The sequence below is a fragment of the Ptiloglossa arizonensis genome, chromosome 5 (assembly GCF_051014685.1).
Source record: "Ptiloglossa arizonensis isolate GNS036 chromosome 5, iyPtiAriz1_principal, whole genome shotgun sequence".
Taxonomy (NCBI): Eukaryota; Metazoa; Arthropoda; class Insecta; order Hymenoptera; family Colletidae; genus Ptiloglossa; species Ptiloglossa arizonensis.
Genome location: NC_135052.1, coordinates 2,682,473 through 2,707,006, shown reverse-complemented (window position 1 = coordinate 2,707,006; position 24,534 = coordinate 2,682,473). Strand labels below are relative to the sequence as shown.

Genomic DNA, 24,534 nt, shown 5'->3' with positions numbered 1-24,534 from the left:
AGCTTCCATCCGTCTTTCGCGTCCATAAACTCTCGAGGATGGAACGTTGACCAATGAGAAACCTAATTTTGTCGACCAATACGGACACGTGATAAAATTTTTTATACACTTCGCATCCCCTTTTATAGAATCGTAACCAGCTTTCTACCAAATACCGAAAAAGTTACTTCTACCGCTTGTAATTCAAAATTGTTAATATAAAGTAGCTTCTCGAACAAACGAATAAGTAAATAGACAAAAATAGACTTTGACAACGTCAATCGAAGCATTTCCATATAATTTTCAACATTCGTACCTAATTCAGTTTATATGCGATATATAGATTACAGCCACAGTATTGATGGTTACCGAATTGAAATGTTAGCGATATCACCTGTAAAATCAGACATAAATTCGTTTAGGTACAAGTACATAAATACGAGGATATGGTAAAAACTTCATTTATCCACTATATTCGTTAATTACTAACAATTGAAATGAATTCAATTTATGTTCTCCTACTCCAAATTTACTCGCCTTAATAGCGAATCTACATATTTGCAGTAATACTAGGTTGCTCGATAAGTTTTGTCGTTTTTTCCATTGTAAAAAAATACTACGACCCTTCAACTTTGAACAACCCTAAACATACGAACGAGTCGACAGATCTACGTGAAACTTCACACATGTTCATCGAACCATAGTACAATCCTTAGAAAAGTAAAACGACGAACCCAATAGCTCCATTTCTTAAAGAACGACAAAACTTATCGAGCAACAAATACTGAGGAGAACAAATAAGGTTTTGTTTGTATTATTCAATTTTGAAACGTATTTTAGGAACTTGATTCTGGTAAAAAGAAAAAAAACAATTTCGAGAAAAGGAATACCAACGTTCAATAAGTTTTGTCGTTTTTTCCATTGAAAAAAAAATACTACGGCCCTTTGACTTCGAACAATTGCAAATATAACGAATCGACGGATCTACACGAAACTTCGCACATGGTCGTCGAACAATAGTACCAATCTTTAGAGAACTAAAACAACGAATCTAATAGATCCATTTCTTAACGAACGACAAAACTAATCGAGCAACAAATACTGAGGAGAACAAATAAGGTTTTGTTTGTATTATTCAATTTTGAAACGTATTTTAGGAACTTGATCCTGGTAAAAAGAAAAAAACACAATTTCGAGGAAAGGAATACCAACGTTCAATAAGTTTTGTCGTTTTTTCCATTGTAAAAAAAAATACTACGGCCCTTTGACTTCGAACAATTGCAAATATAACGAATCGACGGATCTACAGGAAACTTCGCACATGTTCATCGAACAGTTTTCTTTCTTCCCAAGAGTTTTTACAAGTAGTACCAATCTTTGGAGAAATAAAACAACGAATCTAATAGCTCCGTTTCTCATCGAACGACGAAACTTATCGAGCAACCTATTAAACTCGTGAAAATGTCACAGGGTCCACCAGGAGAGAAGGGAGAGCCCGGTACATGCGCTTGCAACGCAACAGCTTTGATGGCATCATTTACGATGCCAAAGATGATCCAAGGACCCAAAGGAGAACAAGGAGTGCCGGGTCAAGAAGGAAAACAAGGGCAAATGGGGCTGACGGTATTGACGCTTTGTAGAAATTAATCGGTTCGCAATAAAGGTTCAAGAATGTGACGTGGACTATTGAACATCTGTGAAATAAACGACGTTTACATAAACGAAACGGATAATTTCTCTAAACCTTTTTAAACGTACACGGATTAACACACGGTCGGACATTACCGAGATAAAGATGCGAGTTTCTCAACGACGACTCGAACGCGAAGTTTAACGATATTTTCTTCACGAAAGCTTCAGTTTTTTGCTTCGTTGCTACTCAGAGATGCATAATTGCGATGATTTCTACAGGGTACAGCAGGACCGCCCGGCGAGAGAGGGCTCGAAGGTCCGCAAGGTGCTAAAGGCGATAGAGGAGACGCGGGAATACAGGGACCGGAAGGTCCTCAAGGACAAAAAGGTGAACCGGGTCGTGACGGAATAGCAGGAGAGAAAGGCGCCCAAGGACCCCCAGGACCGCCAGGAAAGGACGAATTCTCTGGATTCGATGTAAGTAGCAATATTTTGTTTGAATTTTATACACCATTTCCAAAGGAAAACAACGTCGTTGCTTACGGTGATAAAATTAGTTCTGTCGTAATATTACCAGTAATTGTTGGTACCATTGTTGGTACAAACGGGCGTAAAACGACTCTTGTTAAAGTAAATCGAAAATGTCGAATAAAATGTTTCGATGTAAGTTTTCGTTTTCCGGGAGATTAACGTTGACAATTCATCGAGCTTATTCGCAATTGAGTACAGTTTAGGTGATGTGTCGACCCATTACTCGTTATTTCTATTTGCGTTGGTATACGTAAATATTGACAGTGGTACAGTGTTAACTGTATTCCGGTGATATTAATATCCTCTAACCAGTTAGAACCAATTAAAGCGATAATATCACCGATACCACTGTCGATGTTTACAAACGCCAAAACAAGTAGAAATAATGAGTATCGGACAGACACGTTGGACAAGCCGCGATCAAATTTCAAAATCGACTCTCGTGAAAACGAAGCTTCGTGCGAAGCAGCGTTATCCCGTATATTAAATTTATTTATGCACGAGGAATTATCCGCCCGTCTTCGCGCACCCTGTACGAGATAAATTGCATAGTTGAATATTAAAGACAAGTGTTGGAAAATTTTGCGATTCTGTCACGGATCTGAAATATTTTTTAGATAATTCTGATCTCACATTTAGCACTTGTTCACTCGAAAATATTATTCCGACAGGAGAAATTCGAATTATTGTTAGGAGCTTAGAATTTTTGCTTCTTTCGATAAGTGTAGAGATGTATCGAGGGTAAATTATGAAATGTACCAAGATCCCTTCCAAAATGTACAAATTTATACATTCCTAATTCAAGATACAAAAGAAAAATCATTTGGACGTCAATTGTTCCAGGAACGAAATAAGTGACTAAAAAGAAACGTATTTAAAAATAAATGTAAAACACTCTCCCTGTAAAATGACGCGAAATATCTATCGCTCGATGTGAAACTTTCAAAAGGTTTAAATAAACCCGTGTTCTTGGAATCTGCAATTCTCTGCGTAAGAATAATTTAAACGTTACAAATTGCACAACACTCGTAACAATATCTCGGTTTCCGCGAAATGAAAATACCGTGTTGGCGAAACATTCGCGAAAAGAAAGAACTCTCTATTTCTAAAGAATAACGATTACCAATGAAATTTCGTAACGAAGCGATTGCAGTTTCAAATTTCGATGCAATTAGAATCTCGTAACGAAGGGGGTCGAAATATATTCTCAGACAAAATGATCCCCCTCGAGGTTGCTCTGATTCCGCATAAAGTGCTTCAATTGTAATTCCGATACGTTTCCTTTCCCGTATGGCGCCCAAATTTACACCCTCATTTACCGTTCTCCGGTCGTAAACGTATACGCATTCGCGTCCAATAAACTACCTCGATCGCGCACCATTGGCCCAAGCGTCTCCTAAACAGACGAGAATATTAACCATCACCGAAGGGACTGAGCTTCGTAACATTAATTTCTGTCGTTCTCGCATCGCCGTTGAAATTTTCCCAGCGCCGTTTCCTTATTCACTTTGCACCCTGTGTACCCTGGTTACGCGTACACGGTGTCTCATGAATTCCCCATACTCGCGCGAAATTGACAAAATCCCAAAATACCACCCGAAGCTTGCCCGACGATCTGCCGTGTACATTCCTTTTTATGGCGGCAGTCGGTTGCTACCATTCCTCGTTGTCTCGGTGTGGTAGGGGTGAGCGAGGACGACAAGAAATTCGTTGAATGGAAATGGAACGCGATATCGCCCCGCAGGGAATAAGTAACCGTGCACGTAATAAAGGTGGAGTTGTATGTCCAACTCTTTCCTCCTGTTCCATTCTTTCGAGGCCCCCTTTTTGCCCGTCTCGTCTTCTCCCGCGGCGTCCGTAACCCGTAACGCTCCGCCTTTTCTTGTTGTTTTCTACGGTTAAAAAACAAGAAACGGCGTATCTGTGTTAACGTTCGTGCACCTGTGGATACATCGGCAAACGTGCGCCGGATGACCTATTTTCGTTCGAGGCTAGCGTGGAAATTAAATAGGGTGCGAAACGTAGCTGATGCTGCGGTGAAAAATGAAGCTGCATTTTGGTATTCCACCAGCGAAATGTGCTGCGCATTTGAAATGCCCTCGGCGGTGGTCTCACCGTTCCCAAAATTCTATAACATTTCTATTATTCGCGTTCGTTCGTTCGTTCGTTCGTTCGTTCGTTCGTTCGTTCAGCATCTTAGTTTTAGATATCGTGATATCGTATCGATTTCTCGCGCCACCTGCATTCAATCCGACCGTTTAACGAGCTATGTATTAAATATAAATAATTGCACATTGTATTTAAATTAGAAAAAAAGTATTTTTCCAAGGGTAATGTGTTTATACCAGATGTTAGGTCGGAAAATTTGTACAATTGGAATGAAAGAAGTATAAAGTGTACATTGTCGGTAGGAAAAATTAATAATGACGCTCATTTTTGGTGAGTTATAAAATTCGCGCATAAACGTCGAAAGAAATCACACCCACGTTTAATAATAGACGTGGGCATGATATAAATTAATTTTCGCGCGATAAATTATTTTATTCCGTCACGTGTTATTTTCAAATATTTATACGTTATATTATTCGGATAATTGTTTCGTTACTTGATGCTTATTCGGATACTTATTTATCTTATTTCCGAGGGAATATTTTCCGGAATAATTTCTTACCGATTGTCGGTGAACTTACGTCTCGGAAAATCTCACGCATCGTTGATTGCCTTTCAATGAATAATCGTTTTACGTTGTATCGATACAACGAACACTCGTCGACCATTAAAACCGGTTTAATCGTATTCCAAACATCGTTACGATCACTGTTCCGAACTTCTTTGCGTCCACTGTTTCAATATTCTCTTTCCTTTTTTCTTTTTTTCGACCTATCGTGCGTCCTAGAAAAATTGCATTTTATCGTCTCTCCGACATGATCGGTGTCGAAGAAGGAAGCGCGAATGATACGCGAATGAAAAGTTTCATCGCGTGGAAAGGTGATCCATATTCGCTTGAACCGCGAAGAGTCTAAAGAGGCTCTGAATCTCGCTAACGGCAACGACTCAATGAAATTATTATCACGATAGCTGCAATCGTAGTTGCCGCCGGAAGTGGCACGATTTTCCGTACTTTTCCGTGCTTTTAACGTACTTGGGAACGAACAAAGCTCTTTCTACCTTCCGACGTTTCAACAATTAGCAAGCGAGGTCAGGCCGCTCGTTTCGTTCTCGCAGCGTAACATTTGGAAACGTGCCACTGCAAAGAATAGAGCAAAAAGGAAACAAATTAAACGTAACGAAGTGTATGATTTTTTCACGAATTCCATAACCCGGTGCTTCAATTTTATGAAAATAATCCACGATCGTCGACGAACTCCTCGATGCTTTGTTCTTAACAAGCAGAGACGCGAAACTGCGGAACGTAACGAACCTGTTATCGTGAATTATAGTATCTACGTATGAATAGAATTTATACGAACACGTAAGGTGTGATGATGATCCACGGTAATCAATAGATGATTCAAATTTGAAATGACTCTAAGCCTTTCGAATCTGATGGTAACATACGCTTGCGTGATATTTTAAATTGGATAATTTTGCGATATACAACGGAAATATTATGTAAACTTAAGAGCTGTAACGAAGCTGTTGTACCCAACGAAACTTTTTATCTACCTTCGTTTCATTTTTTCGCTCGAATTCGAACGTTTTAGTAACGAAATATATACTTTCTGGATTTATTACGGTGATAATGTAATTATCGTGCATTTCGATTTATCTTACTCAACAGTATGATAAAAATAAAAACTCTGAAATGAAATTTATCACGTGTTGTAGTTACAATGAATTGCACTTACAAAAGTTGAACTGTGCATAATTCGAAATACGCTATAGACGGTAAATAATTTTTAAATTTACCGCGTTCAACCGCATTAACGTTGATAACTGAACTTTACGATTTGTTTCACTTTGAATTCCTCGCAACAGTACTTTTTTTTGTACCGAGATCCGTATGCATGTGTAGCCATAAAACGAGGAAAGCAATTTCGGAGTTAAAAGCACGCTAGAAACGCCAAATCCAATTTTGAACGTCTCAATTTATTTTACGCAGAATACAATTATCTTTAGCGGCTGCGCGCGCATGTTTCCACTGGATAAATGTATAGTGCACACGTGGTATTTGTGTGCTGTGGATTGTGTAACTGCGTTACACGATACACGTTACAAATATCACACACACACCGCACAAATATCGCAATACACTGGACACAAACGTATCACAAACGCGCACACGTACACACAGAGAATAATTATATCGTTTATTGTACAAAAAAATATATTTCTTCGTACCTCTTCGTTGTTCGAATAAACCTTCATCGGAATAAATAACGAACAACAATTATCAAAAACAATGACCCGAGTGTGTACAAATTTACTCGTAGTTATTTAAATAATACCCGTTCTCTGTCCGTTTGTAGAAAAATAACCCGGCCGGAACGCGTTAACAAAAATATCCATTTAATCTCTTAAAGTATACGTCGCACGCGTACGGTGTACGCCAATATAAAATGTTAACATTTCGCATCAAAACAATATGCGTCCTCTCCAGAAGGTACCCTTGACACGTGGAAAGTTTTACAGAGATATACTGTGGCCTTAAAGCCCTACACCACTACTCGTCCATATATATTCTAACATCGTCGCGCGAGATGGTAAAAGATTTCACGACACAGCAAAGCTCTACGTGAATAATACTTCGCGCACAGTCGTCTGCATCTGCAAGAGATTCTACAAAAAAATGTCACGTATTTCCGCAAGGCCGCGCGTTGCCAAATTCTGACGAAAAAAGTAAACCGAAACGACTTCGTTCGATGATCGATACAAACTGGACATTAACGAGAAAAAAAGAGTCTAGTAAACAAGTAAAAAAAAAAAAAAAGGTATGGAATACATCGACGAATTCACGGCTGGCTCGGTATCATTATAATGTTACAGATCGTTGAAAGTCTTCGCACGATGTGGCAGGAAAAGTTTTCATTGCAATCGTTACGAACACCGAAACACGCGAGAATCTCACTTTTCTCTCTCTCTCTCTCTCTCTCTCGATACTAAAATCAATAGTTTCTAGATAACTTTTTTCTATATTTTTCAACGAACGCATTATGCACACGTGAAATATGCAAGTTACTGAAACCCTGCTGCAACGTTATAGAGTATTTCTTTGTACAAACCAGGCAATTTTTCCAATGAAACTTTGAACATTTTTCCACTATGGATAATTCACAAAGCACCGGATATATCACCGCCATTTTTTCCAACAATATTTCCGGTCGAGCTATCCTTTGACACTCACCATGATTAATAAATGTCTAAATTCTATCGAAGCGAAATTTTGCGAGAGAATTCCGATACGCGAAGCGATCCGCGCTCCGAGTGTACAAAATTTCCATATATTTCGTTCGATTTTGTTTAATTATCGATTACAATTTTCGTGGAACGTTGTATTGCGAACGATGTATCGGAGAGAGAAGTGGGGGCTAAAATTCTTTCGAAAGGTAAGGAGCTCTAGAAATCAACTCGAGCGGTCTCCTCCGCGCGCCCATTTCCTCAGGGCGGCCTTGCGACCTTGCAAGGGCTTCCGGAATCCCCGACAGGGGAAGTATCGCACTTCAACCTCAAGTGTTATCTTTCGCGACCCGGTACTGCTTCGTGCTCCAACGTACAGGCGTCCGATTTCCCCGGAGAATACAGAAACCAATTTCTAGGCTGTAGCGACCAGGTACACCAGGTGAGTGACTTGGCGGGCGAAGTTGTTTAGGAGAACGAGTCGTCCTCGTTGTACGAAAGCGCACGAATATTTTCCTGAGCGGACGAATCGGTCGAGCAACTATTTCGCGGATAACGGCCGTATGCCGGAGAACAGGAAACAGTGCGAGAAATCTCGATTAGACGAAACTACGTAATAGAAAAAGCTATTGCAAGTTTAGTTCTTGCGTTCACGATCGTTACAACCGTAGCTAAACATCTTCTGCGGTCTATTTTCTGGTGGTAGATTGCGGTAGCAATGTAACACGGTTTATTTTCATTGGATGATGGTACGAAACGTACGATTTACATTGATTTTCGTAGGATTTTTTTTTTTTGTTAGAATCAATTTTCCACGATTCCGGTAATATCCATTTTTCGTTCGAGATAGAAATTTTGATCTCCGCAGGCCTGACGAGTCCAACCATTAGATAAAAGTCATCGTCTTTAAATTAAAAGAAAATATTGTCTGGCAGCACCCTCTGCTCAGTTTGCAAGAAAAACTTGCTCGAAGATTGAAATATTCTCCCACTGAAACATTACTTTTACGAAAGCAAACACTCGGACAATATTAAACGGACCGCATTGTTCTAAATCGTTGAACCGAGGCCCGTTTCAGATCGGTCGATATCGTTAAATTTCGTATACCGTTACATTCCTTTTGTTTGAATTTAAATTATCATAGTATCTTTCGTCGATGCTTTCACCGAAAAAGCAAGATTCGAGGAGAATAGTACGCTCGGACTATACATACAGAAATTAAAAGCTAATGAAACATTATTAAAACGATAATTCTAAATTGGGCGCAATGGAATCTGATAAATTTATACCGGAAAACGTTGAGAGATAAATGTTTCGTTAAGAACGATTAGTCAGAGATTCTGGAATTCGCTAAAAATTGAAACGCTTCGGTTCGATGAACCTGTTCAAACGAAACCGTATTAGATTCTAAAACAGTTCTCCCCCGAATGGTCGAGTAATAAATCATCTCAATTAGTGGAGCACTCGAATAACGGAAATCCAACGATCCCAACAAATCGAATCAAAATAAACACGATAAGTCGCGAGAACTATTTGCGGGATAGATATCCGTTCCCGGTAAAAGAAAAGAGCGCTCTCGACTAAACAAACTGAGCACGAAACCGCCAATACGAGCTTTCATCGTCCACCGACCGTCTTTTTATTGAATTACCGTTAATTCGACATCTCGCGGCTCTTCAATCACCCAGAGCGTAGCAGGAACGCTCGCGATAGAGCCGCTTTGAGGATAAAAGAGAAGAAGGTGAAGTGAAAGATGTCTACACTGAATACCAGGCTCTCTGTCAATAGCCGAAGGAAGTCCGAAAGTTCTAAACCACTTGGTGGGAAAGCTTTTGAGAGGCCTGCATGACGTATAATGGAACGAATGCTGGCGTTGATAAATAGGCGTTTCGAATGGCGTTCGTGTGACGAAGGAAAAGGGAAGAGAATACTTGATTCGATTGCGGTTACAAAAGCGGAGATCTGTAAACGTTTGAATAAACGAGCGTCCGCCGAGAGGAACGATTTGAAATGTTCATCGACGAACGAACGCGTGAAATCCAATGCTGATTGCCGCTCTTCGTAACTGTTTCGCTTGCGCGTTTACCGGTCATTGTATTCGCTAGCCATTGTGCTGAAAAGGAATACCGAGCTGTGAAATTTTTCGAATAAACAATGTTTAGCGATATCGTTGTAGATCGGTATTTTTTAAAACGGAGGAAACTCGAGAGGAGAAGGGTCTGAACGTCTTACAAACCGTAGAGAACTTCGAAAGAAAATTTGTCGTGCAAGAAATATGAATAATTTTAATGTTCGTTTCTTATTCTTTACCGATACATCGATCGGTGGATTTTAACAACTGTAGGAGAATGTTTCTTACGTAACGTTTCAACATCTTCGAGGACAAATTGCTTTCTATCAGGTTGTTCGGAAAGTCATTTCGTTTCTTTTTGGTGAAAATGAAACACGATTTTTTTTAGAGTGTATCAACATTTTATTAAATTATATATTCTCCATTTTGGAAAAGGAAATCACTTTCCGAACAACCCGATACAAAGTAAATTATTTTTCTAACTTTTCGTCGCGCACAATACATTATTATTTGCAGTGTACAGTGTAGTGATTATAATTTATTTAAATATAACTTAATTTGGAAGTAATTGAGCAAACATCGCAAAAATTTTTCGTCTGGAAATTTCGAAAAATTTGTAAATTACTGGTATCGTAAGTAATAAAAGCTAAAGAATTGATTATTCTAAATATCGCACTATGCGTGCCAGTTAGTTGACAGTTTGCATTAAACGTTTCATTTAATAAAAGTATGTGTTGCACACTATTGTGCTTAGATCCCCCCCCCCCCCCCCTACGATAGAAGATTCTCTTCCTTTATTAATAGCGACATTAACACTTTCAACGAGTTACTTCTACAATTGTGAAACGATTTTAACTTTCCATAAATTGTCGAACGGAATCGTCGGTTTGCAAAGCAAACAACTCGCAGTAGGCAAACCGAGACTACGGTAACAATGTTCGGTTAAACATTTGAGAGTATCGCTCTTTAATATAGACGATTGTTTGAACGACGATTGTTCGTCAGTGGTCATTAGACGATTCAAAGGGGCAGGTGGCACGTCGACCGACTGCTTTTAGCTTTACGATATTGTACCAATGATTAAACAGAGAAATTTCGTCTATTATGTGCATGCAGCACAGTTGGAAACCTCAAGGCATTTATAGGGTAAGTAGCGATCGCAGGCTTAAAGAGCTTTTCGCGTGAAAGCTTCTTTCAAGATTATATTGAAACAGTAATTATATCGCTTGATTTAAAATACGTCTTTTTCGTTCAAGGTTTCCTCTATATTTTAAGTTACCCGTCATAAATATATATTTGAAACAACATCACTGTATGCATTTTCAAAATAAGAAGAATCAGTTGCGAGAGATCAAATCTCTAGTTTCTAATCATAAAAAAAAATTTTCTTTAACAATTAGAGCGATGAAAACCAGAATTTGTCTCCACAACATTCGCTAAAAATATAATTTGACAAACATACCAACCCGTTAATTTTGAAAAGTGTCATAGTCAAGACCAATAGTCTGAATACACCGTACCGTTACATCGAATCAATGTTGATCGTTTAAAAAGTAAATTATTCGTATCAATTTAGACGGAAGGTATCACGATGAGACCAGGACTGCCAGGACCTAAGGGTGAGGCGGGCATTCCAGGAAGTGTAGGATTAAAAGGCGAGTCGGGAATTGCTGGTGCCAAAGGGAACAAAGGTGAACCAGGACACAAGGGCATTAAAGGTGATCACGGAAAAGAAGGACCAAGGGGAATTCAAGGATTCAAAGGTGAACCTGGTGCCCCGGGATCACCAGGACTCCCTGGTGCTCCGGGTGAAAACGGAAGACCGGCTGAAAAAGGTGACAAAGGTGACACAGGCCCGGAAGGAAAACCAGGTCTTCCTGGAGCGCCTGGACCACCAGGTTTGTCCGGACTTACCGGTCCTGGAGTAATAAATGTTGGAGACACGGGTAAGATTAAACAAAATAAATGTAATAATACATATATATATATATATGTAATAATACAAATATAAAATATTATATTTCTCCTGAGAACGTTTCTATACAAAGTGTGTCAAAACATAGATACAACTTTGGGGATAAATTTCTTATGCAAAAGTAATCGAAAAATTCTTTAACATTTTTCCTATTTAACCTTGTTTCCAAGTTACTTTAGAGGTAATTTTCGGAGAGAAAAATGATATAAAATATTGTAGAAATTTATTAATACCGGTGGTTTTAAAATAAAGGTGAATAAAGTTCTAGGGTATACGTGTATCGAATGAGGTAACAGTAGGAACAAAATATTAACAAAACGCACAAATTATGACTACGCTTCGACTATTTTCCAACAGTGACTGCCCTTAAACACTCTTCTCTCGCACCTTATATTCTCACACGCATTCATTTCCTTTCATTCTAATCCTCCTCACCTTCTAATCCTTCTCATATTCTAATCTTTCTCACTCGAAGCATCCGGTCACGTTCGCTGAAAATTTCCCAGTCTGGAGCCATCTCGATTGCTCGTCTTTCGTGCCTCGAAAACACTTCACTCGCTCGTCTATTCCAAACGCTTCTTTTTTTCTCCGGACCACACGCAATTTCTTTCATTCTCACGCATAACCACAATACAGTTACACTATGAAAATGTTCGTAAAGAATCGGTAACATCGTATTCGAAATATATGTGAATCGTTAACGGTAAACGATTAAGTAAAATCATTCGTTCCGGTTCGATTTTTAACGAGGAGAATTATCGCAAAAAGAGATACCTGTAGCGTGAAAAAAAGGTTTAATTGGACAAATGTTTCAATTTGTTTTTCTCGTTATTTCTAAACAATGAATCCACACCCGAAGTAATGCCCGTATGTTTCGATGCACTACTCGTATTTATTTTCAAATTCGAACTTCGTCCCGATACTGAACCGTTCGTTTGCATTTCCCGCGTTCCAAATAATCTGATCGAATGTTTTTAATTGATCAGCGTTAGGAGAGAAAGGTGATCGAGGAGAAGCGGGTCCGCGCGGATACAAAGGAGATAAGGGCACCAAAGGCGAGAAAGGAGATAAAGGTAACTCTGGACCAGCTGGTATTCCTGGTGTGAATGGTGTTCAAGGACCACAGGGCAACAAAGGCGAGCCAGGGAAAAATGGAGATCCTGGAGCTGCAGGAGTCAGCGGTTCAAAAGGTGATAAAGGGGAGAGAGGACCACCAGGAGTCACGTCTATAGCAAGCTCCGGTGACTACATCATTATCAAGGGTGAGAAGGGCACGGAGGGCAAGAGGGGTAGAAAAGGACATCCGGGACAACCTGGTCCGGCTGGACCGCCTGGAAAACCAGGAATTATGGGAGAAATTGGGTTACCTGGATGGGTGGTATGAAGAATTTCTTTAATTTCTCTATAGATCAGTCCTGCTATCGTATGCTTTCCATCTGATTTCTTTTCTATATGTGTAAAATGAGTTACCAAGAAATTAGTACGTTTATTATTCGTTCACATCAATAGTAATGCGATGCACAGTATGTTCGATTTAAGAGAATACACGCAATCATTTATCGAAGATACCAAAATATTGTTCCTATAAAAATTATTGGACTCGGAGGGTAATTATAACATCGAACCTGAATTTCCGATAAGATTATTATTCGCAAAACTTTCGATATCATCCTCGTCTTTTTTAAACGAAACCGTGTATTTTTATTACGTGTTTCAAGATACTTTCAATCGGGCAAATAGTCGTCATTCTCCACTATCGATGTAAAAACAATCAGCTTCGTCTAAATAATTTTGTTCGTGTTCGTTCTGTATCTGGTTTCGTTTGAATAAATAGCGATGATATTCGAATCTTTGGAAGTAACAATTTTATAAAAATATATAGTGTAATATTATACTTACCCTTTCAATTCTAACAACTTTTATTACGGGATAATTTAATAGTTAGTATTAGAAAAAGAGATGTTCGTTCGATGCTTTTTCTTAACATTATATCACGTTAAACGAAAAGAAACAAATATTCTTCTAAAGTTTCCAAAGTCCAAAGTATTTTAGCGTTCCACGTTACAAATATAATATTTGCAATAATTACTAAACGATCAAATATGATATTACTGGTACGAAACTAGACGGTAATTAACACATATTTTATCGTATTTCGTTTAAAATAATAAATAATTACACACTCACGTGTGAGAATTACAATTCTAAAATTATAATACTCTTTTTCCAATGCTGAGCACAGAACACTATGAAAGTAAGTATTACATAGCACGTATAGACCAGCAGTACTATTATTAATTTTAAACGTATCCTCTGTACATAATTTCCCAATAACGTCAAATCAAATTAATTGGGTAATTGCTTCGAGAAACCATAGACAGCGTAATAATTATGTCATAAAATTAGAAATCACAGTAATCGAGCGAGTGTATGGTAGACTGAACTGCGCGCGAGATTAATTAAAGGGTTAATGAACATAGAATATTCATGGACGGAAGGTAGAACATGAACGTTACGTATCGGTAACTACTTCCAACAGGGCCGTCCTGGAAATCCTGGACTACCCGGACCTGTTGGACCAGGAGGGCCCAAGGGAGAAAAAGGAGAGCCCGGAACACCAAGTCCTTACGGAGTATCCGTCGGTGTAAGTACGATTTACAGTTTCTCGTCAAAACCAGAATTATCCAACGTTAAAGTTCACCGTAAAGTTTCGATTCGTGCAATTTTTAACACAGGATCACTATGATGGTCATCGATATTTGACGCGTCAACGTTACGTTTCTTGAAATAGCTTTACGAACGAACACAGTTCACAATAGTATTGTAAACTTTTAAATAATTTCACCGTCATCGGGAACACTATAATATAACAAATACGTTATTAAGAACTATACGTTTCTATTTCTCGCACTGTAACTTGAATAAATATCGAGAGCATCCCTAGGTTTGGTGTGGATTGTAATAATTATAAGCAAACGATCGATGTTAATTTTTGGTGCGAGAATGACTAGTTTAAGTATTCCATTATTTTTATACTTAAAGAATCTCTCCGCAACCCCTCCTCGTACTTGGTTCTTTCGATAACAAGAAGAGATGACGAGGTGTAACTCTTGTTTTTTAACGAGATTTTGCACGGAAATAGGGCTTGAATTATTGAACTTAATGAGGTACGATTCTAGATATAGACGGTTAATAATGTAAAAAGATATCTGAAACGATTACGGAACTGGTACGAGTGAAAAAAATTTAATTTATCGTTTAGTTTGTGTTGTTCGAGAGTAAAGCTTCGTATCTCAAGTATCCCGGTTGTATCAAAGTTCTACCTTTAGCGAAAATTTATCGCGTCATTTAGCAGAATCATTCTTCGAGAGTAACATACACCAAAACTAACATTTGAAAAAAGTCGGAAGCCGATGTGAGACTGTTAAAGAGTTTCCAACGCGAAACGAATAAGGTTAATGGACGCATTTTTATCCTGTCGCGTACCGGGTGACGGGTTCAAGTGGAGATGTACACGGTAATCTACGATCCCCGTTGCAAAGTTTTACACATTGTTGGAGAGGTCATTTCGAACAAAAACGTTACGCGAACACCGGTTCCTACTTGTTTACTACGAATTCTGATTTTAACATCTTATCCAGATGTCCGGTAAAACTGAAGAGATTTAAACCGCGTTCAACGACACGCGTGTAATTACTCGAGGCAATTAAATATTGAGTCGGTACAATGTTCACCTCGTCTTTTAACTTGAATCTTTTTACATTTTGACTACAATTGCTTCAGTACCGTATAATTTGTCCAATTTGCAATTTCTAACGACGAGAAACGAATACTCTGTAAATGGTGTTTAAAAAAAGAAAATACTGAACGGATAAAATAAACCAGAATCAACGAGAAGATCTGGTTTGTAATGGAACGAGATACGGTATTTCTTGAGAAATTGTCGCAGGCTCAGGATCGAGCTGTAGAACAAGAACGGGGAACGGTTACGCGAGATACAGTTCGCACGATGCGAGCAGTCTCAAGAAACGACGGGATAAAGTTTGTGATAAATTTTTAGGCAAAAATCGTGACAACTACCCGGGAGGTATTGCACTCCACACTGTGTATCGTGCAATGTAACACATTGAACGCAGAGTCGGTGTAAGAAAACGACTGTTGTTATTGAACCGGAAAAAGTTTTACTCCGGCAAAGTAAAGCGTTTAACTAGAAACTTGTGTCCCGTCTCTTTCTCGCTTACATCGCCTCGAGTAATTACCATTGCGACAGACCAATTCGATAATATTACAGATAACGATAAAAGATATTTCGATAACAATATTTGATATTAAATTCCATCAAAATTCGTTGTTATTTACATATTCAACGTTAATTCTCCCTTTTTAATTTATCTACAATTCGATCGTTATTGGAACACTTAATTCTTTGATCTCTCGAGATAATCCCAAAAGCTATAGGTCGAAATACTAACGAAATACCACTCGAAATAATGTATATTGCGTATACGCTAAGACCGACAAAATTATCCTTTTTTCTTGTTTATTATACGCGCAAGCTTCGACTTTCAATTAATCTCTATTTTTCTTTCCGTCGCAGCTCGTTTTGATGTTTTTCAAAGTTGTTTAATCCCAGATTGGACGTGGAAGGGTCGCGCGCGTTACGGCGCAAACGAGTAGATTCCAACGGACGGAACATTTTTTAGTCGAAGCAACCACTCTGGCGAGCTCACGAAACTTGTAGCGACGCTCGTAGATTACCCGGTTGCCCACCAGTCTCGTTGGCGCAAGGAATAGAACGCGAGGGTGACGGAAATTAATGCAAGTGTGCGCTTGACGCCCCCCACCCCAACCCCCAAACCCCTGCTCGCCTTTTTTTCCATCTTTATCGGCCACCGAAGCCGCGGCTCGATTTATTCGGCGCCCCAAACAGAAATTCGTCGAAACTCAGCGCCGGTGACAACTGACAAGCGCTACCGAATGCGCGTGGCAGGACTTAATTTACTACACTTTGGTTTAAAAGCACCACGAACGTAAGGCAAACTCGTCGCTTTTATCGCACTTTCGTGCAACCTTGCGCCACGAAGACACGTTTCGTAATTTATGTCAATTTGGTCTCGCCAAAAGTGACTAAAATATCTATCACCACGGTGCAACCGGACGCATGAGTTTCGCGGTAATACGTGTCTCGGTAAATGCGGACACGTGGCTGGATTAAATCAAGTACTCGGAAAATTAAATAAATACGCTTATCTTCGTTTCGTTTCTTTCTCTTTTTCGTACGGTATAATTATTTTATTTCGTAGCGTAATATCCGGATAACGATGTGGAATAAAGAGAACACTGGCCGGAGAAGACTAAATTAACTTTTTTTTTTTTTGACTTATCGAACGCGGTACGCAACTATACACAGACGGTGTTAAAAAGAAATGGTTCAAAATTGTGCTAACTTATTGTTAATTTAGTTATATAGATCCAGTGATCAAACCTTCCAAAGTAAACGACGACTTTCGATAAAAAATACGATGGAGAAGGAGTAATTTAACAGACTCACAGAAACGTCTAATGAGTGTCCGTGTTTGAAATAAATTAAGAGTTACGTAAAGCTTTCGGAATTCGATGAGACGAAAATGTCAGAAGTGCATTGAAACAGAAGAACGTTACATAGAACACCTCTTATAAGAGATTAAAATAATTCCGTGTAATCTCTAATGATCCTTTATTTTCACACCGCAAGCGTAGAACAGACGTGAGTAGATAATCCACAGGATTTCAAGAGAACATCGTTGGTTACTTTGAAAGGAATGATTCACGGACTTATGTTCAGTAAGCATTTTTTACTCGATTTAACGAACACCAAAAGTCAAGTACAATCTAAATATTAATACTATATTTAAACGTTTTAACTCCAGCTCGGTTCTTCTACGACACAAATGTTAAAACCATGTTACGTTTTTATTTTAGACCAACATTATTACCGAAGAGGATCCAAATTAGAATCGAAACTTTTAAATATAATATTTTTACTTAAATTATTCCTGGATGACCATTGCAATTTTTCTACAAATATTCAATACGACGAACAACTTTTAGACAAATAATTTTTAGTAGAATAAGTCTGAAAATGTTTTAACAGAAGTACTGAAATATAACTATTGCACCAATTTGTACATCGCGATCAAAAAATTCGACGAAATTGTGAACTATAAACGTACAAGTGACAATACACGTACCAATAAACGTGTTTTACATTAAACTGATTATACCAGCCTACTTCGAACAGATGAATTTAAGTGTAACACATTTGATTGAAATGATAAAATATAATACAATAATAACTAAATATCAGCAAATTAAATATTCAAGTATTTGGAGCAGAATGTTAATTGTGTTCTCATTATAATTGAAACAAACAAAATATTTACGATGAATGTAATGTTTTTTTCTTTTATTCGTGTAATGTTCAGATAAAAGGTGATAAAGGAGACGAAGGTTTCCCTGGAATTCCTGGACAGTTTGGAAGAGACGGTCAAAGAGGGCCTCCAGGACCTCCTGGGCCACCTGGGCCACCATCTCAAGGAAACTATATTCCAGTCCCGGGGCCTCCAGGGCCCCCAGGACCACCAGGACCACCCGACAAGTTAAGTGGACTGAAAGAAGAATCAGGACTCGGCAGAAGCCATATATTTGGTGAAAGGGACTATTATGGAGGCAGACAAGGTAATAGAAAATTACGTATAATTAACACTAGTGAATTTTATTCCAGCTAGTAAATATATCACTAACAAAATTTAATTACGTTTAAAGTAATTATACATAGATTTCTAACAGTACGAGTGTTTTTTACACCAGAAAGCAAAAAGGTTAAGTTTATATAGAATATAAATTATAGAAGAAGAAAAAAGGATAAAGCGTAAAATATTTTACCAAAATATTACAAAAAATCTAATCGTAAAAAGGAAAGTGTTCAATTATAAAAATATTCTTTTTCGCCGCAAGGACTCAGAAGTACTCTGGACGAATTAAAGGCACTTCGTGAACTGAAGCAGTTGAAAGAATTAAAAGAGCACTTAGGTAATGCAAATTAAAATAAAGTATCGTAAATAATTTGTTCAAAAGGTCCCTTACCCTTTTATTCTACACATATTATGAATTCTGTTCAATTCTTGGAAAAAGGGCGTATTAATTTTCCGAATATTCGTAGATGTACTTTTTAATTGTACACGAGATATTGTCAATTATCGATAAATTTTTACAAGGTTCTGCAACCGTTGCAACGAGAGGTCCTTTAGAAAGCACGACGAAGATCGTACCCGGGGCGGTGACTTTCCAAAACACAGAAGCCATGACAAAAGTAAATTTTTTCCAAAGAATAAAATTTCATGTGAATTTGAATAACACTTAACGGATTCTTGTTATGCCCTAGATGTCAGCTGTGAGTCCGGTTGGAACACTGGCATACATCATAGACGAACAAGCGTTGCTGGTCAGAGTGAACAATGGCTGGCAATACATTGCTGTTAGTATAAAATATGCATGCCATTATTTACATACGTTACAACATACTTTGTATCACATTTTATTTTCCAATACGCATTTGCTCATCAACTGCCCACTTTCTGAGACCAGTGTACAGTACATTGCACAATATTTTATATTTATACAGGGTGGCTCAGTTTAGCTTGGCTTAGTACCTTTAATGTTTCACTTCTTTCTTTTTTATATTACATAAGATATTTCAGGAATATTTTGTCCAGCTAGACTCGTCGAATAATTGATGACAATTTTTTGTAAATATTGAGGTCTTAGCCGGTACATTTTTTTTAATATCGGAAAAAGGAGTTATTTGAGATACTAATCTACAATGACTCACCTTGTACATTGCTGTAATTGATGAAAAAGCCACTACTACTAATATTAAATATTGTTGAACTATTCTAAAGTATACTGTTGTAGTTGGTTTAAGTGGTACATTTTATCTAATAATTAGTCAAGTGTACCTAATTGTAGCGAAAGTAACATCATCTTTAGCTACATGGCATAGAGAAATCGATCGAATTAGAAACATTTATCTTGTATTCTCTAGTTGGGATCTCTTTTACCTATAACTACTCCAGCACCACCGACCACGTCGCCACCTCCAGCAAATCCACCTTTTGAGGCTTCCAACCTGATCAACCAGATACCCGTAAAAGCAGATGGAACAGGGGTAAGTTAGTATTTCAATCCTGTCGAGTGTAAAACATTGCTGATAAGAAACCAACCGATGTATTACCTAATTCGTACTGAATTTCCTTTCTGCTGCGAAGTGGTATCCGCGAATGGTAAGATATGAACGCGTTTAATTTTTTTAATTAATTTTCACGTAGCTCTTCTGTACCCTCTTTCTCAGCCATCGTCACAATACATATTACCATCTATAATTTCTTCTTCGTCAAAAAGCAGAAAGATTGAGTTTATAACACCAAAAACATTTCTTGCAGATTTGTATGCATCTAAAATCAAATCTGAACCGCGCCACAACAAATTTCCTCGAGTATTTGGCAAAATAGAAAGCACAATATTTTCTATACCTTGCAGAGTATATAAATAAATGAAGTACAGTTGCTAAAGATAAAAGACTGATTAGACTCGATTGTGTAATTAACCGTACACCATAATAGAAAATCGAAAAATACTTTACAGTATTAAATAAATGAAGTACAGTTGCTAAAAATAAAAGACTGATTAGACTCGATTGTGTAATCAACCGTACACCATAATAGAAAGTAGAAAAATATTTTATAGTAATATCGGGCTGAATAGAAAAATTTGCTAAACCATAGGAAACTGAACAGATACGAAGAAGTCAAATATGGAATTTAGAAATTTAGAACGATTAATACGAACATCGAATAAATGAATTCTAAGAATTCAAAGTTCCAGATGTTTGTTTTTATTACATTGTGAAAAAAAAAATCATACGAAAAACGAGAAAACTCTTCTACAGACTTAATAATACATTACGTATAAATATATGTATTGTCACATAACCGTACGGATATCGAATGTGTTTTAAAGCTTCGAAGCGTTCAAATGTATCGTCTAGATGTTCCGGCACAGCAATAAATATCGATTTCTACGGGAATATAGCAATGATATTACAATTTTCAGTTACGAATGGCTGCTCTGAACGAACCGTTTACTGGAGACATGCACGGCGTACGAGGAGCTGACTATGCCTGTTATCGACAAGCAAAGCGAGCTGGTTTGAGGGGTACCTTCCGTGCATTCCTCAGCTCCAGAGTTCAGAATGTCGACAGCATTGTGAGACTCGGGGACAAAGACCTTCCTATCGTCAACATAAAGGTGATTTGCAGTTTAAAAACGTTAATTCTCAATCATTCGTATCTGAGTTTTACTCTGACGAACAAAAGGTTCAAATCTTTCAATTTTCAAAGATTACAAACCTTTGCGAATGTGCAGAATCTTGATAAATAATAGGCTATTTTTTATTGCCCGATAAGTTCACTCTAGATGGATAAAATCAGTTCTCAATGATTCAGAAGTTTTTCGAATTTCTTTCATTCTTTGCAAACGACAGTAGATACGAAACTCTTTATCGGAAACGGTTACTTCTTTTGAGCAGACTTATCCGTTTATTAAAAATTATTGCTTATTTCTGTGACTACAACAAATTTATGAAATGCAAAAATACATTTTTCTTTAGGTATCATTTACTTGTAACGTTATGTCAACCATTGAGGCACATACATTACATTTTTGGACACATTAATATGAATCAGATAGAATAATTTGTTATAACCACGGACAAGCTGTAATAATAAGCTTTACTATTGCACATACAGGTACGCGACGAGTGTATAAAACTGTTTTAAATAAAAGTCCTACCAAATTTTTAGAATTATAATGAATGTAAAAAATGGTATAATATTAATAGTTAAACCGATATCGCAAAACTTTTGTTTATAAATGTTCTGTATTCGCACAAATAAGTAGCAACGTTTAATAAAAATAGTGCTTGTGGAAAATGAAATAAGAACAAAAAGAACTCAAATATTTGATTTTATTCTACCCCTTTAAACTGAACTTGAGTAACGAAAGAAGTACTACATTACAGATCAGCGATACTATTTGTATATACCAAAAGCTTGTTAAATTTTTAATATTTTATGTACAGTTCTTCTTTGTATGTATTAAAGCAATTTTTCAACTCCGCAGGGTGACGTTTTGTTCAACTCTTGGAAAGAGATGTTCAATGGAAATGGTGCATATTTCTCGCAAAATCCTAGAATTTACAGTTTCAATGGAAAGAACATCCTCAGTGATTTCGCATGGTAATTATTTAGCTATTTACAAAGCGATCTAGATGATTATTTAACGTATCTGGATTATTATCGGACAATTATTTTCTTCGTAAAACGCATAGGTGTATCGTAAAAGCGTACACGTGTACACACGAGTATTCTACATCAGGCTATTCGCAATTATGTATGCGTACATAATTATATATGTATATAGACCCAGGCAGATATCTATACACATAATATGCAACAAGTGTTTTACCCTGCAAACGATACACTTTGTAAACATACTGTAGAATATATGATATTTCACATTAATGTCCACAACATTATTTCTGCATTTGAACAATTGTATAAAGCCAATTGCAACAATACTATTCTTCGAACTGAGAAGACACCAAAACAAATCGTTCTAATAGTAGAATACTATAAGATCTATTCATTGTCACCCGAATAGATCAAAATCGATTGGATCGAATCTCGATACTATTCAACGCGAAAACAATACTGTATGTGAACACCCTCAATTCTCGAGATACGAGTCACTCTATGAAAGAACCAACTACTAAAAAGCTACATAACCGAATATATAAAAAAAAAAGATTAATCTGTGGCTCTGTGTTCTCAGTAGGCTCTGTGTATCTTTCTTTCAAGAGTTCTTTTAATTTTGATTGCAATTATCTCGGACGACTCGTAACTTCTTGGAAAGTTTATCAATGCCTGATTGTTTGTTTCTTTAGGCCGGAGAAAGTAGCGTGGCACGGTTCGCACAAATTAGGGGACCGCGCAATGGACACGTACTGCGACGCTTGGCATTCGAGCAGTTCCGATCGTTACGGATTAGGATCACCCCTAACAGGAGGTCGCCTCTTAGAACAAGTTCGTTATTCCTGCGACAACAAGTTCGCCCTGCTCTGCATAGAAGTGACCAGCGAAACCACGAGAAGGAGGAGAAGCATCGAAGTTGTGGAGGACGCAGAGGAAATGTCGGAGAAAGATTACAAGGAGTACTTGGACACCTTGATGAACAACTAACCGCGCCCGACACACGAAACAATAAAACGAAAGACAACAGTTCGCTCGTCGTTGTACACATAGAAATCGAGACGCGTCTGTTGTTCATCGTCACCGTTTGATGGACGAACGTGGATCGATACGGTAATACGGAGAAAAGTTCGAATAAGACATATCGATGGTGCGAAGTCGATCAAACAGTGACCGTCTCGTATCCGAAACCGTGAAATCTATCTCTAACTCCAAAGGTTATAACCCATATCGCGAGTCATTAGCCAACGCTTTAACACGAATTTCCGTTCTCTTTTTAAGAAATAAGACTGATCGTCTAGACATCGTTCATCAGTGTGTCATATCGATTGCCTGTACTTTAAAAAACGTCGCTACCGAGTCACCGGAAAACTCAAATATCGGATTCCATCGGCAAGCAAGTGAACTCAATGTCATTAAGAGTTCCCTACATCACGATAAACGTCCAGTACTTAGATCGTTACTACGAAAGGAGATTCTTAAAGTCGCGACAAGAATGCCCCTTACCCAAGTCATAATTTACTGTTAAGAAATAAAAGGTAAAAAAAAAAAAAAGAAAAAGAAAAAAACATACTTAAACTAACGGCTGCCCTACGACCTAAATAAAACAAAGATCATATCCGCGATCGAATTGCATTTACACTTTAGCCAATACATATGAGTGTGTATGTTAGATGTAAGAAACAAGTTGATTAACAAGGATTCCACAAGACCATTAAGTTTCTCGAATCTGGAATCCAGATTTATGCTCTGTGTATAATTCGCTGCGATCACTGTGCTGCGGTCACCGCGGTGCCCGCGTTGCGACGCATGAGTTGCAGTTCACAACCAGAAGGAATGCAAGAACGGACCGTTAGAAATTGGCCTAACAGTTGTGTCGGTTGGTAAAGCTTTCGAAACTACCAGCGTATACGTAGCAATATTTTATAACTTATAGTTCGTTCAGAAAAACGTTACCACTCTGCGAGCTGTCGCGGTCTAATCGTCGTTAACCTTTGCTTTTACATCGAGCATAAATCGAATCTAAGTCAGTGTCTATAATTCGAAGATACGATACCAACTACCGTTAAACTAATTTATTACGATTAAGTACAGAGATGGTCGATCTATATCTTTAGGTTGTCAGCATGCTTGTTGGCGTATATTTCGTACCGAGAAATCCCCTTGATGTAAGTAGATCATGACATCCCTATGTGAAACCAACCATCCTTCGATATAGTTTGCACCAAGGATTGTTTTATTTCGAAATTTTGTATTATTTGTACACTTTATTATTGTCTTTCTAAATAAAAGACGAAAAGTGCATCTACTGGACTCTTGAATCTCATTTAATCTTATCAACACCACACGAAAATTCGACGTTTCGATCTTTGCGCGATTAAGGTCGTATCGTTTCCGATACGTCTTATAGGCTCCTACCTCTAGCTTCGATAGATGGCATTTCAGTCGTGTGTGCATTATTTTTAATCAATATTTAACGCGACGCGAAAAAGAAATAACAAAAATGTAGAGTGTCCCTCGATAAACGGTACAATCGGGCAAGAAGTAATTCTACGAGTAAAAATAAATAATAATCGAGTAGCTGCTTTTGTACGAGACATCGTTGTCAAGAAACTATTGTTCAAGTAACTACTACTTTCAGTGATAATCGCGCGAAATGTTTC

At 37.8% G+C, this 24,534-nt stretch overlaps 1 protein-coding gene across 8 annotated transcripts in view; it reads left to right on the top strand.

Annotated features, from left to right (window-relative positions):
• The window catches only part of Mp (collagen XV/XVIII-type protein multiplexin), a 349,091-nt gene extending 324,907 nt beyond the window's left edge, over nucleotides 1-24,184 (top strand). For 3 of the 8 annotated variants that reach the window (XM_076311581.1, XM_076311577.1, XM_076311583.1), the window contains 15 exons: nucleotides 1,450-1,602; nucleotides 1,891-2,088; nucleotides 10,667-10,696; nucleotides 11,127-11,496; nucleotides 12,512-12,903; nucleotides 14,065-14,169; nucleotides 17,990-18,242; nucleotides 18,522-18,596; nucleotides 18,782-18,876; nucleotides 18,949-19,041; nucleotides 19,609-19,731; nucleotides 19,832-19,846; nucleotides 20,676-20,870; nucleotides 21,744-21,859; nucleotides 22,567-24,184. In XM_076311581.1, the coding sequence (XP_076167696.1) occupies nucleotides 1,450-1,602; nucleotides 1,891-2,088; nucleotides 10,667-10,696; nucleotides 11,127-11,496; nucleotides 12,512-12,903; nucleotides 14,065-14,169; nucleotides 17,990-18,242; nucleotides 18,522-18,596; nucleotides 18,782-18,876; nucleotides 18,949-19,041; nucleotides 19,609-19,731; nucleotides 19,832-19,846; nucleotides 20,676-20,870; nucleotides 21,744-21,859; nucleotides 22,567-22,861 (2,508 nt within the window). In that variant the 3' untranslated portion in view covers nucleotides 22,862-24,184. The remainder of the gene's footprint in view (nucleotides 1-1,449; nucleotides 1,603-1,890; nucleotides 2,089-10,666; nucleotides 10,697-11,126; nucleotides 11,497-12,511; nucleotides 12,904-14,064; nucleotides 14,170-17,989; nucleotides 18,243-18,521; nucleotides 18,597-18,781; nucleotides 18,877-18,948; nucleotides 19,042-19,608; nucleotides 19,732-19,831; nucleotides 19,847-20,675; nucleotides 20,871-21,743; nucleotides 21,860-22,566) is intronic. The other 5 variants (XM_076311579.1, XM_076311580.1, XM_076311578.1 and 2 more) reach the window with 5 other exon arrangements.
• The last annotated feature ends 350 nt before the right edge of the window (nucleotides 24,185-24,534 follow it).